We start from the raw sequence: 21,736 nt of genomic DNA on the forward strand, positions 1-21,736 counted from the left end.
ATGAAATCAACATAACTGTGGATGCTAGATACAACAGCAATACAATTGTTAGTAAAAAGAAGCCGGGTCAGAATGCCACTCAAGCATTCGCACTTGGTATTGAAACAATGACAGACAGAAAGTTTATTGTAGCTGCAGTTGTGCAGAACAAGATGTGCTGGAGAGGGGCTTGGCTTAGAGGGAAAGGCTTTCCAATAGAATGTCCTGGTCATGAAGAATGTACTTCAAATTTATACAGAGCTGCTGCCCTGTCAGAGTATGAGCTGGGAAAAGAGATGGGGAACCAGCTAGGACTACAGAAATTTCTTGTACGGTATGTGACCACAGATGGAGATGGACGTTCAGCTAGAGGTATTGAAGATGCTATTAAAGCTCTGGAACCAATGTGGGAGGTAGAAAGACTAGCAGATCCAGTACATTTGGGGCAGTCTCAATTCAGGGCCTCTAATCGTGCTCAATACAGTGCGGGAATGTTCCATGGTAAAACAAAAGAAGAAAATAGACAACTAAAGACAGTGTTTAGCAAAGATATTAAGTGCAGATGCTCCATGATAATTAATAAACTGATGGAAAAGTACGACAAAAACATTCACGATATGAGTAAAGACTTACCAAAAGTTCTAGATGCAACTCTTCGCTGCTATGATGGTGACTGCACCCTGTGTCAGGAACATTCCATTGTCTGCAAAGGTGATGCTGCACTTAACTGGTGGAGTCGTTCCCATTACTTGTCCACATACCAAATCACTGCCCTGCAAATGGATAAAACAGACAAATTTTTACTACAAGAAATCCTGAAAATGAAACTAACAAAAGCAGCTGTTAAAAGTATGAAACTGTATGATAATACAAATAAAAATGAAGGAGTTCACAGAGCAATGAGTGTAAATTTGCCAAAAAATGTAATTTACTCCAAAAATATGGAAGGACGACTTGCCTCAGGAGTGCATCGAAATAACAATATGCCAGGAACTTCAACCCAACTGAAATGTAAGAATTTAGGAGTAGACCTTTCAACTAGAAGTCAACTTTACCTGAAGAAAATGGACACCAACTTCAAATACAGTCAGGATTATGAACTGAGACCAGCAGTTCAAGAAAGGAGATTACAGCAGAGTGCAGAAAAGTTAGCCGAACACAAAACATGGAGGGAAATGAATAAAAAGCACGATTATTACTGCAAAGACCAATTAGATCCACAACCTGCCTTACATTTCCAGGACCATGACAGCTACTGTAAACCGAAGCTCAATCCAAGACCTGCTGCTGACTGAGATACCAGCTGATCCACCTAAAGACCAACAGCAAACAGAATCATAAAAGGTCCTTTTAAGGGCCACACAAATATTAAAAAAAGAATCTGAATTTGTTGTACATCAGTCTTGAAATTTCTTTTCTTTTTCTCCCTCATTTCAATTTTTTTGCCAGCCCTTCCCTTGGATAGTTATAAAAATAAATGTACCCAATTAATATTTTACCCAAATTATTATTATCCATTTTCAACTCCACTCTACAGGGAGGGAGGGGTTCTGGGTGGCCCAAGCAGGAACAGGTTGAAACGCATGACTGTCGGCTGTTGTTGAAGCCATGAGGTTCCAACGACAGATGCCCGACAGTAATACATTTAGAATTGTGGCACAGGTGCGAAACATCATAAGATTTATCAATAAAAATATTCTGATGATGCACCATGTAGGCAAGCCTGTGCACATGCATTTGTCTCCACCCTCTGGCATCTGGAAATTTACAATTTATAACCCCATATTTGCCATTAGGTGTACATAAACCTGTCCAAATTTGACACTGCCCATTATAGCCAGGTGCAGAGCTATCATTCAGTTTTTGTCTATATTTTTGTAAAAATGCATCCATTTTGAAGATATTGTTTTAGAAAGACATAAGAGTAGTAATATATTCTAAAAATAAAAAGGGGTCCAACAGAATTGACAGAAAGGGCTGAAACAGGGGTCAAAGGTTTTTCAGTGCATCAAAATGGCCAAAAATACCCCCAAAGTGCCCATTATCCCAGAATCATGATATATATAAGTTAAAAATACAATAATCAACTAGTATTTATCATTTGAAGTGACTTTCTGCCAATAAAGTTGGTCAATTCTTTATTTTCAAGATTTTGGGAATCAGCCTCTTAGGCCCGAGACCACAATTAATTCCTCTATTAGTTCTTTATAATGTTTTGTCTCATTAAAAAAAATTGACCTATTCTTTTTGGCAGATCTTTTGTGTGTGTAATGTACAGTACAAGTCCAAAAATATGTCCAAGTTTCAGAAAAATTGCACATATACAACTTACAAATTTAGCCAATACACATCCATACCCCTATGGACAAGTCAAGAGATGTTCCGAAAACTGTAAATATCACCTTTTTGCACCTGACCTAATCACTCTTTCCATATCAAAATCAGTTAAAATTAAACATCTAAAAATTTATTTCACCTCTCTTCTTTCATTTCCACCTTATAAAAGCTAAGAAATGTTTGAGAAAAGGAAAGAAAAAAATTTAAGAAGAAATACACTTTAATTAAAGGGAACTATATTCGTGAACAACGAAAAGTGGGGTCATTAATTGTGGTCTTGGGCCAACTATCTTTATATCGTAAATAATTAAAATGCCATACTGTAAATGAAATTTTGTTGTACAAAAATGACTTTACAGGTACCTATGCCAAAGTGTCATCTTATTGTTGAATGTGTGTATGATTGTATAAACTATGATTGTGTATTTGTTTTTAAGTTACAATGTATCTGCTCAATTTTGAAATTTTGTTTTGTTTTATATGACAATGGATAATATTGTAACAGTGTTGTCTATGAATGTAAGGGGTCTTTTTTCTAATTCAAAAAAGAGAACAGATGTTTTTGATTGGGCGAAGGGCAAAAATGCTTCAGTAATTTGCTTTCAAGAAACCCATAGTAATAAAGATATTGAAAAAAAATGGGAAGAGGAATGGGGAAATAAATGTTTTTTCAGTCATCATAGTAACAAAAGTGCAGGTGTCAGTATTATGTTTAAAATGGGTCTTGATTTTGAAGTGCATAATTCTATTATTGATATAGATGGTCGTTATATTATTTTAGATTTATCCTTGTCAAGTCAACGCATTACTTTTGTTTGTTTGTATGGATTTAATACTGATGAACCTTCATTTTTTAATGAAATATATAAGAAAATGGCAACATTTTCAAATACTAGCTTTTTATTATGTGGGGACTGGAATGTTGTACAAGATACAAACATAGACACTTACAATATTATTCATAATAGAAACCCAAACTCACGAAAAAAGATTGAAGAAATAGTAGAAAGTCTTGAGTTATTAGATCCTTGGCGGACTTGTTATCCAAACGATAGAAAATATACATGGCGTCAATGCTCACCCATAAAACAAAGTCGGCTTGATTTTTTTCTAGTCACAGAGGATCTGTTTTCACTCATGAAAAATACTAGCATTATTCCTGGGTATAAGACAGATCATTCTGCTATTACTTTCACCTTTTCTGCCAGTTTAGCAAAGCGGGGAAAGGGATATTGGAAATTTAACTCCCAACTGTTACGAGATTTAGACTATATCAAAAAAGTTAAAACATGTATAAATGAGAGTATTTTAGAATATTATGAATCAGGCAACATAGACGATCCTTTAAATGTTAAACTCTCATGCAATGATCAAGTATTTTTTGAGTTGATAAAAATGAAAATTAGATCTTTGACTATTGGTTACAGTATTCAAAAAGCGAGAGAGGAAAAAGCTGCAACACTTTTACTTGAAAATGACATTCAAAATTTGGAAAATTGTATGAACATATCTCCTGATGGTCAAATTCATGCAGCTTTAAACCAGAAAAAGTTAGAATTAGAAAATATTAGAGAGAAAAAAATTGAAGGTGTTTTTTTAAGATCCCACGCTAACTGGCAAGAGAATGGGGAAAAGTGTTCAGAGTTTTTTTGTAAATTGGAAAAGAAAAATTTTATTAAAAAAACGATAACTGAGCTCATAGACGAAAAAGGAAAACATATCTCAGATCAATCTAGAGTTTTACAAGAAGAAATGAATTTTTTTAAAACATTATACTCAAGTAAAAATCTGGAATGTGATGATGAATCCTTTTTCAAGCACAATGTTAAACTCACAGAAGATGAGAAGGATTTGTGTGAGGGTAATATTTCTTTTAAAGAATGTGCAGAATCACTTAAATCTATGTCAAATGGAAAGAGTCCAGGCTCAGATGGGTATACTGTAGAATTTTACAAAGTCTTTTGGCGAGATATTGGACCTTTTCTTTTTAGATCGTTACATTTTGGCTATGAAAATGGGGAATTTTCTAAATTTCAGTATCAAAGTGTCATTACATGTATTCCAAAAGAAGATAAAGATAGACGTTATTTAGCTAATTGGCGCCCAATTAGCCTTATGAATACTGACACCAAGATTGCTTCTGCTGTGATTGCTAATAGAATAAAACCTGTTTTACCATCTATTATCAGTGACTATCAGAAAGGCTTTATAAAGGATAGATTTATGGGTGAGAATACACGTTTATTGTATGATTTGATGCACTATTTAGAAAAACATAACAAAACTGGTCTTTTACTACTAGTAGATTTTGAAAAGGCTTTTGACTCTATTGAATGGTCTTTTTTGAAAAAAGCATTGAAGAGTTTCAATTTTGGACCATCTATATGCAAATGGTTTGAAGTATTTTATTTGAAAGCATCAAGTTGTGTTATAAATAATGGCCATCTTTCAAGCTTCTTTAATTTGGAGAGAAGCTGTAGACAAGGTGACCCTCTCTCCCCTTACCTTTTTATTATAGGCGTTGAGCTACTTTCTATGAAAATAAGGTCAAACCCCAAAATAAAGGGAACTTTTGTTCATGAAAATGAATCCCTTTTGAGTCAATATGCTGATGACACTTTCCTTGTTTTAGATGGAACTGAAACCTCTTTGAGAGAGACTTTAAATTGTTTTGACTCTTTCCAAAAAGTATCTGGGTTAAAAATTAATTCTTCTAAAACTAAAGCTGTGTGGGTTGGGAATAAAAAGTATTCAGATCTGATTCTTTGTCCTGATTTAAAACTTCAGTGGTGCTCTTCAAATTTTAAGCTTTTGGGAATTGAATTCTCTTTAGATCTTGACAGTATGCCAGAAATTAATTTCTCCAAAAAGATAAAGGAAGTGTCAGGCATTCTTAAGAGTTGGCAACATAGAAAATTAACCCTAATGGGAAAGATTACTGTTATTAAGACTTTGGCACTTCCAAAATTAATTCACCTGTTGACTGCACTACCCAACTTGCCAGAGTCAAAATTAAATGAATTGAATACTTTATTCTTTCAATTCATATGGAATGGAAAACCTGATCGAATTAGACGAAGTACTTTAATTGGAGATATTCCACAAGGAGGTTTAAATATGATTAATATCCATTATTTTAATATATACCTTAAGATTGGCTGGATAAAGAGGTTTTCATCCAATTTATATGGTAGTTGGCAATCATTGTTATTAAAAAGCCTTGAACAGTATGGTGGAGAAAGAGTATTGCATTTTGAAAAGGAGAAACTCAGAGAAATCTCTGATAGTCTTAGTAATCCTTTTTGGAAGGATGTATTTTTTAGCTTTCATGTAGCAAGGCCTGCTACCAATATCTCTGTTCAAGATATTTTGTCATTAGATATTTTAAATTTTGCACCTCTAGTAGATTTTCCGTACTTTATTCAGTGGCAGAGAAGGGGAGTGCAGTCTTTGTTTGACCTTATTAACTTAGAGACTAAGGACTTTTGTAATTTTGATCAGATAGGACCAAGACTTCAAACAAATAATTTTTTAAAATATTATGGTCTCATTGCAAAGATTCCGAAGTATATGAGAGAACATATTAAAGAAAACATTGCTCATGTAAATTTTGAAACTTTTAACTGTATTGATAATTTTTTGGAAAGATTATTGTGTAATAAAAAGGCAAAGTTTGTATACAAAGATCTTGTTGACAGAAATGTGCAACTGCCAACAGAAAAGTTCTTACAATGGGAGCAATTACTAGGTATTGAAATTGCAGATTGGTCAAAATATTATATTATTTTAAGAAAATCATGTAAAGACACTTATTTAGGGACTTTTCAATACAAATTTTTACACAGAATAATTGCAACAAATACTTTCTTGTATAAAGTTAAACTTAAAGATTCAAAGCTTTGTACTTTTTGTAAGATTTCTGATGAAACCATGGAGCATTTATTCTATGAATGTTCAATAACACATTTTATATGGCAATCTTTTTCACAAAAATTGAAAAGATATTTTGTGAACTTTACATTATCTAAGAAGCATATTTTTCTTGGTCTTCAAAATGAGAGTTTACTGTTGAATTTGATCATTATTATTGCAAAGAACTATATATACAAATGTAAGTTGTATGAAAAGAAACCAAGTATTATAGGACTTTTAGCAAAAATAAGAAAATATCAGGAAAATGAACATTATATAGCAAAGAAAAATGGTACCACACCTTATTTTCAAAAATTCTGGGCCCCAGTAGATTACATTTTTACTGATTAGTAATAATTACTTTTGATTCAAATCATATAAAATAAAAAAAAAAATGAAACTTAATTTATAAAGAGCAGATCTTTACAAGGATAACATTTTTCTTTGCAATACACAAGTTGATATATATGTTTTGTTAATGCAATTGCGAGAATGTGTGTGTGTATGTGTGTGTGTTTTCTTTTCCCCTTTTTATTATAATGTTAATATTCAAATAATATATATTCACAGTAGAAGAAAAAAAAAAAAATGTAGTCAATTTTTTGTTGTATATATTAAACCCCTTAACACCATAGTCAGGTGGTGATGTAAAGGGATTGTAAAAGCCTGACTACTGAAAAACAAATAAAAAAAAAAAAAAGTATTTCAATTGCTCTGAAATTATACCACAAGTAGAAGGTTTGGATACATTTTGGGGGTTATGATGCCATCAGTCTAGGAATTAAGGGCCAAAAACAAGCATTTTTATAGGACCGCAAAAATTGAAAATGTTTTGGTCGTATATTGGTATGACATTTGCGTCGTCGTCGTCCGAAGACATTTGGTTTCGTACTCTAACTTTAATATAAGTAAATAGAAATCTATGAAATTTAAACACAAGGTTTATGACCATAAAAGGAAGGTTGGAATTGATTTTGGGAGTTTTAGTCCCAGAAGTTTAGGAATTAGGGGCCAAAAAGGGCTCAAATAAGCATTTTCTTGGTTTTCGCACAATAACTTTAGTATAAGTAAACAGAAATCTATGAAATTTTAACATAAGGTTCATGACCACAAAAGGAAGGTTTGGATTGATTTTGGGAGTTTTGGTCCCAACGGTTTAGGAATAAGGGGCAAAAAAAAGGTCCAAAATAAGCGTTTTTCTTGGTTTTTGCACAATAACTTTAGTATAAGTAAATAGAAATCTATGAAATTTTATCACAAGGTTTATGACCACAAAAGGAAGGTTGAAATTGATTTTAGGAGTTTTGGTCCCAACAGTTTAGGAATTAGGGGCCAAAAGGGTCCAAAATTAAACTTTGATGAAAAGCCAAAATGAATCATTAGGGTTCTTTCATATGCCGAATCTAACCGTGTATTTAGATTCTTAATATTTGGTCCTGTTTTCAAATTGGTCTGCATTAAGGTCCAAAGGGTCCAAAATTAAACTTAGTTTGATTTTATCAAAAATTGAATTCTTGGGGTTCTTTGATATGCTGAATCTAAACGTGTACTTAGATTTTTGATTATGGGCCCAGTTTTCAAGTTGGTCCAAATCGGGGTCCAAAATTAAACTTTATTTGATTTCAACAAAAATTGAATATATGGGGTTCTTCAATATGCTGAATCTAACCATGTATTTAGATTTTTAATATTTGGGCCCGGTTATCAAATTGGTCTACATTGAGGTCTAAAGGGTCTAAAATTGAACATTATTTGATTTCATCAAAAATTGAATTCTTGGGGTTCTATGATATGCTGAATCGAACCATGTATTTAGATTTTGGATATTAGACCATAATAGGTAAATGTCGAATTTAAAATTTTTACGTTTTTAAGTTTAAGTTCTTAGACCACATTCATTCTGTGTCAGAAACCTATGTTGTGTCAACTATTTAATCACAATCCAAATTCAGAGCTGTATCAAGCTTAAATGTTGTGTCCATACTTGCCCCAGCTGTTCAGAGTTCGACCTCTGCAGTCGTATAGAGCTGCACCCTGCGGAGCATCTGGTTCTAGTTTCCAGAATAACTTGTGTTTAAGAGTATGGATCTCTCTGAAATTGTACTACAAGGTTCCATACTACAAAAGAAATGCTGGGATTGAGTGTGGGGGTAATTGCTAAAAGGGGGGATTCACAAAGTTTGGGGGTTCAAATTTTTTTTCAAAATTTTTCAAATATCAAATTTGGTAAAATTTCAAGAAGAATCTTTAATTGCACATTATTGTGCAATACATTTGTAAGATATTGACGTTAATGTTGTGTAAGAAACCTATACTATGTCAAAAATTTGATCACAATCCAAATTCAAACAGTATCGAGCTTGAATATTGTGTCCAAATTTGCCCCAGTTGTTGCAGTCGTATCAGGCATCGCTCAGCGAAACAATTTATTTTTAATTTAGGATACTAAACTTCCTCCTTGGGATGTGAGACTTGAAAAATGGAATTAGCAATTGAACTTGAAAAATGGAATTAAGCAATTAAAGGCTACCGTAGGGCCTTCGACAATGAGAAAAGACATACCCTGTAATCTTATAAAAGCCCCATCATAAAAAATTTGAAATAATTCAAACAAGAAAAATAACAGCCTTTTTTCTAACAAAACAATTTACTAAAAATAAATATGAAAGACCAAGGAAATCCACATTAATACAGGCTCAGGACTGCCTTGGGACAGGCACATAAAGAATGCAACAGGGTTAAACATGTTTGTGAACACTCAATCTTCCCATTCACCTTAGACACTGGTGGAACAGCATAACACAAGAACAAAATATGGATATATATTGGAGGTTGCTTACTTATTGTTCTTTATTTTTCAAGTACATGGCATTAAAGATAACATGTGTTTATCCCCTAGTTCTAAAAGTAGTTATTTTATATTTATACAGAAGGAGACACAGTACAGCTGAGAACAAAAACAAAGGAACAAAGTTCTCATAATGTCAAAAGAAATAGAAGTTTCCGGCTACCAGAATTGAAGGGAACTTCTGATGCTGAAGATAATGTTCAGTTGAGACCAAAAACTGAAGGACATGATTTATATAGGAAGAACAGAGAAAAAAGTTTCCAAGAATTGGAACAGAAAGGAATATATGATACTGATGAGTCAGAATATAATGGTAATTGTCCCCTTTCCCAACACCATTAACAGATTAGGTTAATCGTAAGGAAAGCAACAATTATGTTACTTTTATTGTCTTGCAGATTATATGGGAAATATTATTTCTATATGTTTTGAAGTAATCTGTTTGTATATGAATATAGTCAAAGTTATAGACAGCATGGATTATGTATATAATATTTAAAATAAAATTCCATGATATACCAGGTTTTATATTAGTGTGTACATCAGTATGTATGTACATAGCACCTATCTATTTTTGTAGTAGTTAATGATAAATTTGGTTTCTGTTGACCTGTATCATTCTATTTTGGCATTAAAACAATGAATGAGGTTTATATTTTCGTGATTGACAAAAAAATCAACTCGTGAATTGTGATGAGCTTTTCTTCATTTAAATAGTATTCACTTTATAAATACATTACTGCATCTGTTAAACCAATCATCTACTTAACTTGTCATCATAGAATGTTAAAACACAACAACAGTACTTTCTTTATTTTTCATACTACTATGTAAAATAATTGGTAAGTGCATTCAAAATTTAATCACCTAATTGTGTTTAATTCACATATGAAATTATGTATTTCTCATTGTTATGCGACTTCCTGTGTTGTATTTTCAAAAAATAATAGCACATGTAAAATGCATTTGAAACTTTCAAATAAAAAGGAAGCACTTGAATGTCTTACATTTATACTACCTAAACATAGTTTAAACCGATTTGATTCTGTTATTACACACTTTTTTTAACAAATTACTTCCCTTTGTCATTCATAGACTGATTCCATACTGGACAAAATTGGCATTTGCTAATGCAAAGCATGATGAATTGAAAGTGATGTATCGGCGGTTTAATTAATTTTTCATAAAAAATGATTTCTGATGTCAAAAGTATTTAGATTAACAACAAATAAATGTAATTAAAAGATTTGAAAACCTTAAGATTACTCACATTACACACAGGTAAATTTGATTGTCTGCTAGCTCTCCATTATAATTGAAAATTAATGTCCCTCATAAGGGAGACAACTGAAAGAGGGATCTCTAATTACAGGGTCAATTACGGGAATTGGCAAATAGCCTTGATTTATGGAACATTTTATGTTTGTTAATTTTGTAAATATTGACATCAAATCAATACCATTAATCTATTTAGGTAACAAAGAACCATCTGCAGTGATGTCTAACTCAGCTATGATCAGTGGAACAGAGAGAGAAACAGTTATACAGAAATCTTACTCGACTGGAACAGCAATGTGTGATATGGACAGACTACAGGCAGATGATGAAAATCCAGAATATATAAGAAATAGTTCGTGGTCAGGAGTTAAAAAGTCTAACTCGCACCGGGTTTTAAAAAGATCTTCAATAGATAGTGATATCACAATTTTGACTAATGACAGTAGTAGTATAGGAATCATTTCTGAGTCGACAAATGAAAGTAGTAGTATAGCTGTCATTTCTGAGTCCAGTAATGACATGATAGCTGATAGAATTCTAGATGTGTTCAGTGATAATAGTGAAGCTAAGTCTGCTCATAATTTAACACTTCCAGTCAGAAAAACTGGTTTGAACTCTAGTCAAAATTGTGAAATAGATATTGTCTCACGGAAACTAACTGAAATATCTGAGGAAGCAGCAGTGGTTACTCCTATGGGGTCTCCTCTGTCAAGTAGTATATGTTCTAGCATGGTTTCAAGTGTTTATGAAAATACTGTTACATCTCCAAGTACTGAAAATATACACCAAGAGACTGTTAACTCGTATAAAAATTGTGATAATGGTTTCCATGATAACCACAATGGAAATGAAGAAAGTATTTATGATGTTTTTGTAACCAATGATAATAAGGACTTTAATTCAATGCACACAAAAGGAGAAATTGACAACAGGGAAAGTTCATTGACTGTAGAAGTATTAAATTCAAGTGAGACAGCAATGGATAATTCAAATTTAGACTATGGTTCTGGAGATGTTTCCATGGAGGCTGATAGTGTATTAAAGAGTTTCTGTGATACAGATTTTACTAACATTGATCATAGATTAAAGCTGTTTTTAACCATGACCTATCTAGAAGAAAATGACGTAGAAAAGCTTCAGTGTGCTCTTAAGGTAATGATTATATATGTATTTATGGCAGTAATCTATCAAGAAGAAACTGACACACAGTGCCTCTTTTTCTTCGAATTTCTTGTTTTATTAGTACTCATTGTTCTGTGCTATGTAATAATTTACATGTAGGGTACAAAAGGTTTTGATATTCCTGTTACAGGTCGATATAGTACAGTATATGGAGACAGAGGAGTTCACAGGATACTTGGTTGTGTCTACTGACAGAATCTTTATCTTCAAGTTCACTGACAAAGAAGACTGGTAAGTAACTTCTGTTTATTGTTATGTTATTATATAGATAGATTGGCCACTAAAGTTAAGTCTTGTCCAGCTGGATCTTGTTGTTATTGCAATGTTATTATATAGATAGATTGGCTTCTAAAGTTAAGTCTTGTCCAGCTGGATCTTGTTGTTATTGCAATGTTATTATATAGATAGATTGGCCACTAAAGTTAAGTCTTGTCCAGCTGGATCTTGTTGTTATTGCAATGTTATTATATAGATAGATTGGCCACTTGCATCTTCTGTTAAGATGATGAACAGTTAATTTCATGAGATTTTAATCTTGTGTGCTAAAATCTCATGTACATCCACCTATTATTAAAAGTTATAAAATGTCATATAACTTATGTCTCACTTTTTTAACAAAAATCTATACATTTTTAATAAGATTTATTGCTTCCCCATGTGTATTTGTCCATTTTTTGTCTTGTTGTAAAATTTGATAAAAAAAAAATTAAAAAGATGGCAAGATAAAGGAGAAGAAGCAATTTTGATTTATCAAATTTGCTGAACTTAATCTTGAGTTTGATTTCAATAAGATATAGAGCTATTTTTTAAATGATTTCCTACCAGCTAAACAACCATGAAATAACAGATAATAATACTGTTATTCCAAAAGCAAGTACAGCTTATATATAGGATATATATACAATTTTTGACAAATTAATTAAACATGCACCATATCTCAAAAACAGACATATAATAATAAAAATGTTAACTACATTTAAATACATTAAATCACTCTAACACAGTACAATTTTAAGTATTATAATAGTATGCATTTGTTTTGTCTTTTGATTTGTTAAATTTGGGATGCTTATATATTTTGATAACTATGGAAGCCCAGCTGAATAAGTGACACACAGGAGATCTTTTGTTTTAAGAATTTCCAAGTTAATATCTAAAAGAATTTAATTCTATAAATAATTTTACATAATGTAAACTCTCTTTCAGTGATGATTATGAAAGCTGCTTGAAATGTATAGAAAATCAACCAATCACAGAACTGCAGTACATTGACATCGGTCTTGGTTACCAAAGTTTGAGGTTTGAGTTCAGCACTGAATGTTCCAGTTTCACATTTTTGATACGAGATGAAGGAAGGTGTAAATACTTCATCAATCTAATCACTAGTATGTTTTTCTGAATTATTCATTTTTATACCCCTACTTTAAAAAAGTGGGGTATACTGTTTTAACTCTGTCTGTCCGTCAGTCCGTCCGTCCCTCTCTATCAGCCCATCTGTCCTTCCCTTAAATATTCCATCACATCTTTCTCACATTAAGAGGATTTCTGCAATTTGATTTCAGGGTTTATATTAGTCAGCTAAACTGTGTGATTCATCACTTCACAAATTCTTGTTTACTGAACACTTGTATCATTTTACACATGATAGCCAATTGAAAAAGTTCATTACATTATTCTTAGGAACTACAATACAAGGATTTCTGAAATTTGGATTCAGGGTTTACATAAATTTTCAGATGCATCACTCAACAACTTCCTGTTTACTGAACACTTGTATCATTGTAATGATTTTTATATCAGCATTAAGTTTCAGTCTATGATTATATTTTTTAGACATCTTAAACCTTGTCAAACATTCACAAATTTTATCAGATGTTAATAGAAGATTCTTATGATGAAGATCTTGCGTATAGAGTCAAATTTGGAGCCTCACAGAAAAAACCCAAAGTATTAGTAAAGCAATGCTGTTATCCTTACTAAATGAACAAGATATAAGCCAATTAGCCAAATATTAGTTAAACAAGACTTACTTGCCCTTATGGAAAGAACAACGTATTAGTAAAGCAATGCTGTTATCCTTACTAAATGAACAAGATATTAGCAAATTAGCCAAATATTAGTTAAACAAGACTTACTTGCCCTTACGGAAAGAACAACGTATTAGTAAAGCAATGCTGTTATCCTTACTAAATGAACAAGATATTAGCAAATTAGCCAAATATTAGTTAAACAAGACTTACTTGCCCTTACGGAAAGAACAAAGTATAAGTAAAGCAATGCTGTTAACCTTACAGAAAGAACAAAATGTAGGTGAACCGTGAAACAACACTATACTGCTACCCCCACAGAAAAGACAAAGTATTCAAACCCATACAGAAAGAACGAAATAAAAATGTATAGGTGAATTAATATTCTTATCCTGAAAGCTATACCCTTGTAGTAAGAACAAATCATACAAAACATGACTACTCTATATGGTATTTAGAAAACTATTTTGCCAGTGCTATGACTAAAAAGTTGTTCTTTTGGGTTGCAGGTATTGTACAGGACACAGCATTTAGTGAGAACAGTAAACTGCAGGGAATCAGTAAATATAATGCTGAAACTTTGGAGAATTTGACATCAACTATAGCAGAGAGTGATGAGGAAGAGGATGGACAATTTGAGTTAGTCAGATATCTGTGTGGTATTTTGGTTGAAGAAGGTATAAATATATACCCTTTATAAAACTGTTTGAACAAAATAATCACTTAAACAAAAAAATACAGAAATGTGATATGATTGAGAACTACTCCGCAAGATAAGTTTCAAGATATCTATTTAAGGTAGCATTACGTACTGATACTATCAAATTACTGATAAAGTTGTATATTATGAATACCCACACACAAAACAAGATAATGAATATTCATGCACAATAACATCACTATAAATACTCTCAAGCAGAGCTACAACATTAAAGCATACAAACTGAACTAAAACTTTAAAAAAATATGCAAAATTCACACTAAGTATAAAAAAAGTAAAACTATGATAATTAATAAAAATTCATCCTTGATTCCAAGAATAATTTTTGTGTCATACAATTTCAGAGGATATCAGAGTCTCAGTTGGTTTAGCTATCACAGAGGATGAATTAATACTTGTCACTGAAAACTACCAGTGGCCATTGCCTAGGTTACAGGCTCCCTTAGATGCAGAGTTCAAAGGTCAACAATTTACAATAAGAGATTGTCAGAAAATCAACAATATTGCAACTGTGGTATGTTTTATTATATATACCTTGCCTTGAATTTCTTTTACACTGAATATTGTGAAATGATCACACAAAAATACAGCCTCTTTAACACTATGTTATCTACAATTAATTACACTTTGTTCCTCCTTGAAAAAAAAAAGTAAGCAGTATTTCTACCACATCTCCTGATATGTAAAAAGTTGGTACCCGGTATCTCAAATTCAACCCTAAAAATCAACACTCAATGTCTTCATCTCATTGCACTATTTTTTTTTTTTTTATTATTGACCAATATCTGAGATCATCTGTTAAGTCTTATGCCATTAGGGAACTGACTATGTTAGAATGGCCTCAATGGTGTGATTAACCCTCACACTTTGTTAGTCAGCATGGCCTTCAAAATGACTTGTCATAATAGACAACTTTCGAGTTCGATGCATTTCCGTCAAAAACTCTGGTTTTAGTGAACGTCATTTGTGCGTTTAGGGGCATCGTCACTTCCATTCCAATGTTGAGCGAGTGGTTGGAAAACTATAATTCTATATTGTACGAATTATACGACAAATTGAATTCTCAAAATTGACAATCAGAATTGATGTCATTAGGGAATTGCCATTAAGTACCTACAGAACAACCATTATTTCTAGTTTATCCTGCACAATGACGATCACCAAGACGCTTGATGAACGTAAATAGTGTAGGGATACAGGCGACCCCCTCTATCTGGTAAATGACGTCATAAAGGCGCATATAATTGACGAGTTTTTTCCGGTGACGGATGAACTCGAAAGTGGTCTATTCAACTAAACTTGCACAGATTCTTCTACAGGACATGAATTTTACTCACATGCTTTTTAAATTTCTGATTTGAAATGGACTTAGCTTTGACTATTTATATCAGTTCGATAAACTGAAAGTGTTTGGAAACAGCTTATATATTTCACATTTTAAGATAGCATCTTCTCTTGAAAACTATTGAAATTTTTTTTTTAAATAAAATGCATTCAGATATTTTTTTTTATTGAATATAAAAAAAAACAGATGATCAGTGGCGGTGGATCCAGAAATGTTCATAAGTGGGGGTCCACTGACTGCCTAAGAGGGAGCCCACTTCGGTCAAGCTTCAGTGATTCCCTATATAATCAACCAAATTTTTTCCAGAAAAGGGCCCCCCCTAAATCCGCCTCTGATGTTATTTGCAGCAAACATTTCAGAATATTTCTTAGGATTGATTTACATGACAGATAATGCTTGATCTTAATTCCAAAAATAGGGATAAAAAAATTGTAATGCTCAATTGCCTGGATTGAAGATGTTCAGCTCTTATACAAGTCCTTACTGTTTGTTCATGACCAACTAGAGTACTTGTTGATAAGATTTTAGTGTTCTTACCCTTCAACTAAGATAAACAGACTGTTTACATAATACATGTACAAACAAAATGATGAGAAACTTAATAAATGTTAGGATGAAAAACAAAATCAAAATATGAAAGTGCTGTGTGAAGAAAATTAGTCTTTTCTGTTCAAAATGATTTTTTTTTCAGGAGACCTGTGAGGACGATACAACTCAAATTAGATTAACCTTTTTCAATGAGGAATCCCAGCAAGAGGTCTGCTGGCACATAGCTATGACAACAGATTCAGGAGTGCTTTCATTAATTAATGCAGTCAGAGAACCATGGAAAAATGCATTTGGAGTAGATCTTGATGTCACTCCAGTGTCATTTTTATCAAACAGTTTATAATTTACTTTTTCTATTTTAGTTAAGTTTTATGATATTAATTTATGTTCGCTTATATTTTACTGGTGCTTTGTAACATCTTGTTGGTTTTTTATTTTTATTTTGTAATACCTTTAAAGCTAAGTGTATGCTTTTTGTGGTCATACAGTATATTATGTTATTATTTAGATAAGATCAAATATTTGTCTAATCATTGTGTTACTTATCAATGGCAAATCATTCAAATCTTCATATTCAGTTAGTTTCCTTTAATTGTACAGTGAATTTTTTAATTGTACAGTGAATTTCCTTTAATTGTACAGTGAATTTCCTTTAATTGTACAATAATTTCCTTTAGTTGTACAGTGTGTTTCCTTTACTTGTACAGTGAATTTTCTTTAGTTTGATGTAACACATATTCTTTTAAATATTTTATTTATGATCAAAAGGTTTATTGATGGTACCCTTAATACTATTCTCTCAGGTTTTGTTTTAAATATCTTTGTTACTTTTATTTTGTTTTATTTTAACATGATAGATTGTATTTTGATATATTTAACATGCATTCTTTGTTATTTCTAAGTGATAGGACACAAACATTACCTTCTAAACTGTTATATTTTTCACAGTAGATATAAGTATGACAAAGAAAGAGGTGAACCATTACAGAAAAAAAATCATAGAATTGGGTAAAATTATATAAAAAAGGGATGCCATTAAGATCCTTCACTGCAACACTTGTATTACATTGAGATTATATATCCTGTATTAGCCAAAACTTGCCTACATAATGCACTATCAATCTGACATCTGCATTTACCAAGCATTGCTAGTTTATATGTAGTCATGTCTATTAAGTAACCAAGCGGACATCTTAAATCGTGATATTTAATAACATCGTTTTTAAGAGCATGAACCATTCCTTCTCTGATCATATCTAATAAGAAGTGACTTTATTTTTAAACAGGCTGTTTGGGCTGTCATGACCTCATCACATGAATGTGTAACCTAATACACATCATCCCTATTTATTTCTTATCTACTTAAAACATATGTTGATTTTTTTTAATCTTTTGTTTTTACATTTCTGTCATTATTTGTTATAAAGCATTACAATTTAACCATACCAGTATATTATGTCAAGTATAGAACTTCCAAGGGTAAAAGTTTACAAGATTTCCTGGATTCCAACAACTTATAGGCATTGGAATTAAAGAGTGTGGTTTGAATAAACTAAAATTTGATATTCAAGTTAGATATCTTACTTGTTATAACCAAAAAATATAGAAAATACCGGTAGTTTATTTGTAAAAAGATGTTATCTAATTTTAAAAACCAATGGAAATTTGCCTGTTTTTTTTCAAATTTTGGTTGAAAATTATAATCTGCTAATCTTGAAGTCAGAAGAATACTAATACCTAGATCAAGAAAGAAGTATTTTTAATCAAGTCTATGGTTTAGTAAACTATGATGCATTGTGATAATGGCTATTATTAAAATACTTATATGAAAGTATGGCTAATTCTTATTGGTGACTTCTTTGTTCTAACATTAAATATGCAAATATGTTAAAATATGTACAGCAATGTCTGTATATCTGTTAAACATTTTAGTATGTCTTCCTTATTTTTATAATTTCATACATTAAGTTTTAATGTCTTTTTATATACATTCAGTGCAGTTATGAAAAATATCTTTTTATGAGTTTTGTTAAATAAATGGATTATCATTTTACCTTTTGGATGAGTTTATTTTGATCAATTTTGTCAGCAAACTGTGATATCATAGCTTGGTAGAAACTTATGTTATTTAACATTGAACATTTTAAAGTAACACTAGAACACACCCGTAAATCGCGGGTCCGTGACTGAATTAAAGTATATAACTATGCGCAAGCCTTATTTTAGTATTAGTATTGTCATCTGATAAAGTCATGCTGAATCATTATAAGATACACAGTTTTCTCTGCTTTCAAATCTTTCTGTTTGAACCCGTCGAACTGGAACTTATCAATTATTGATAATATTAATTATTTGGAAAACAAAAGGTCCTGGAATGGAGTATTTTTTAATCAACAGCATTGTCCTATATTAATAAAGTAGTTATAAATATTGAATTCTTTGATTCGCTGTTTTACGTCATGCCCGCTAACAAATTGAAAACTGTACCTATACGCCTTATTTTAGTTCAGATTTTTAGTATTCGTATTGTTATCTTAGAAAGTCTCACTGATTAAAATACTACAATAGGTAACAATTTGAAAATTAAGTAGTGTCAACCCTGTGATTATGACCCGTGTAATACTATATAGTGGGTCTCATTGGGGTCTAAGCGTGACGCGGGATTGCCCATTTTTGGTAAGCGTGACATGGGAAAGTCAAATTATTGTGTCGTGAAAACGGGAAATGAGGTCTAGCGGGACCCGGGAAATGACAAAAAAATGAGAATTGCTTACGTACATAGTGTAAGCGGGATACGGGAATCTGACAAAACAGTAAGCGGGATCCGGGATCGGAACCCCCCAATGAGACCCCCTTTATAGCATATTAATCCTGAATACACCGTTTGGTGGTGCGCCTGTCAGATGCGGAACGTACAGATAAGGTAATCGGTAACAGGTGAATATACTATTGGTATCGGTATCGGACTCGACCCGGAACTTCTTAATTATTGGCAATATTAATTACGTGGAAAACAAAAGGGCCTGGAGTGGTGTAATTTTTAATCTACACCTTTGTACTATATTAGTTATATATAAAGTTGAATTCTTTGATTCGTCGTTTTTACGTGATGACGGCTAACAAATTGGACCTCGTAATTTTAGTATTATAGATACATTCATACAGAGTTCATGTCTTTAAATATACAAATGCCCTAGACATTCATCTAACCTGGTTGTTATACACAAATTAACTTTGTGGGTATCAATTTAAAACCATCAGAAAAGATGATACTTAAAAAAAATCACATGTTTTATAATAATTTATATATAATTGCTTTCAGAAATAAGCTGATTCATCTTTGCTTACAAATCGACAATAATTGATGTAAAAAAAAAATATGTATTGCACATGTGTAATCAGAAGTGCAATAGTAATTGAGATTGAATAACCCTCCCACATCAGAGGAGAGTATTTCATTTCTATTACATATCCCAATAAAGCAGGATTCAATTGAGGGAGTTCAAATGGCATACTTTGGATTCATTTATTTTCATGGGATGCAATTTTCATGGATTGCTGAACGCTTGCATATTCAAGGATATTTGAATTTGTATTCCTGATTATCTCTGTATACATAGCCTATTGAAAATATGTGATTTGTGGTTCACCTGTTCCCAAAAAAATTGGTATCCAACGAATAGTAATGAATACACAGTAACTAACTATTAATGTATCAGATGTAGTATTTATAATCACCAGGAAAGGAGGATGATCTTAAACAAATGTCATGGTAAAGTGATCAAAGATCCAAGTAAAAACCTTATCAACTTATCAATCTTCAGCAAGTGGTATGAGTTCAAAATAGTTTGATTAAAAGTTTAACACTTTGTATTATAAAACTCAAAACTTGATACTTGGAATTTTTGAACGAATCCTTTAAACTCTTAAACTTTTAACTGGATATTTTGAGCTCTCAAACTTGGTACACATAATGATTATGAAGGTGTATCCATAACATATTGTGTTGTACCATCATCTGTTTCTAGTTGTTTTAGATGATTTGCATATCCACATGTTAGGGATTATATAAGGTATCAAATTTACATACTGAATCTACCTTGCCCATATAACCAACTGTTAATCTAAAATATTGTGATCAAATCATATATTATTTACACTGCTTCTGTTACTTGTGCTTTGCAGTTGTTATACAATAAATGTATTAACTATTTATAGTTGTTCTTTATTGACACATCAAGTGTATAAGATGGTAGAGTTGATCAGTATAACAAAACTTGTCAGTGATGTCTATGAACTATTTATGATGGTTGTGTTTCTAAATATGGATTGAAATAATGTTTTCAATGAAATCTTTCCTATTCATGAACTCGCCTCTAGATGTCTTTTTGTTGTTGGGATGTACATGAACTGTTCCACTACTAATCTGAGATTTTTTTTAGATGTATTTGTATTTATCTGATGATTCAGAGGATGTTTTTTGTTGCTGTGTTAGTTACATGTTTGTTTTTAAGATAAGAAATAAGAAGCTGCTGAACCAATGCCTTAGTGGTGAAGTGAAGGTAGTCACTTAAGAGGATACCCGATGGTATGCAGGGTTGTCAAAATAAATAAATAAAATACCGCTGGATTGACAACAACACTTTAGTGAACTGCAAGTTTATTGTGCCTACTAGATCGACGTCTTCAGGACATATTTTATATAATTTACAATAATTGAAACTAGTCAGCACAATAAATTTGCAGTTCACTAAAGTGTTGTTGTCAATCCAGCGGTATTTTATATATTTGTTTTTAGTTCATTATTATGTACATAAATAAGGCTGTTAGTTTTCTCATTTGCATTGTTTTGTGTCTGTCATATGGGGGCCTTTTATAAAAGACTATGCAGTATGGGCTTTGACCATTCAATGACCTATAGTTATTAATTTCTGTGTCATTTGGTCACTTGTGGAGATTTGTCTCATTAGCCATCTTTTATGTCAAGCCTGCTTGTTGTTGCAAAAAACTCAACATGGAGATAGTGATCTGGGGCTGGCGGCAGTGTCAGATTACTTCTTAAAAGCTTTATATTTTAGAAGGTGGAAGACCTGGAAGCTTCATACTTTGTATATAGATGCCTTATGTTAAGAAGTTTAAATCTATCACATGTCCATTGTCCTTGGCCTCATCTTCATGGTTCAGGGACTACTTGGAAAAAGAAAAAAAAAATTATATTGTTAATTTCTCTCTTACTATGAGTAAAGGACAACTATTTTTGGTATGTGCGTACCTTGCAAGGTCCTCATGCCTGTCAGACAGTTTTCAATTGACCTTGACCTCATTTCATGGATCAGTGAACAAGGTAAAGTTTTGGTGGTCAAGTCCATATCTCAGAAACTATAAGCAATAGTTCTAGTATATTTGGTGTACCCAGTATGGAAGGATTGCAAGAAGTATATTTCCAACTGGCAGGTGTCATCTGACCTTGACCTCATTTTCATGGTTCACTGGTTATAGTTAAGTTTTTGTGTTTTGATCTGTTTTTTCTGATACTGTATAAATAAGACTACTATATT

General features: G+C 32.0%; 1 protein-coding gene across 1 annotated transcript in view; it reads left to right on the forward strand.

Annotated features, from left to right (window-relative positions):
• Window positions 1–18,236, forward strand: part of LOC139512885 (serine/threonine-protein kinase 11-interacting protein-like) — a 44,863-nt gene extending 26,627 nt beyond the window's left edge. The window contains exons 17-23 of the mRNA XM_071300829.1: window positions 9,159–9,389; window positions 10,551–11,506; window positions 11,667–11,767; window positions 12,743–12,921; window positions 14,073–14,240; window positions 14,629–14,798; window positions 16,321–18,236. Coding sequence (XP_071156930.1) covers window positions 9,159–9,389; window positions 10,551–11,506; window positions 11,667–11,767; window positions 12,743–12,921; window positions 14,073–14,240; window positions 14,629–14,798; window positions 16,321–16,521 — 2,006 coding nt within the window. The 3' untranslated portion in view covers window positions 16,522–18,236. The remainder of the gene's footprint in view (window positions 1–9,158; window positions 9,390–10,550; window positions 11,507–11,666; window positions 11,768–12,742; window positions 12,922–14,072; window positions 14,241–14,628; window positions 14,799–16,320) is intronic.
• The last annotated feature ends 3,500 nt before the right edge of the window (window positions 18,237–21,736 follow it).

The sequence above is a fragment of the Mytilus edulis genome, chromosome 2 (genome assembly GCF_963676685.1).
Source record: "Mytilus edulis chromosome 2, xbMytEdul2.2, whole genome shotgun sequence".
In the NCBI taxonomy this organism is placed as follows: domain Eukaryota; kingdom Metazoa; phylum Mollusca; class Bivalvia; order Mytilida; family Mytilidae; genus Mytilus; species Mytilus edulis.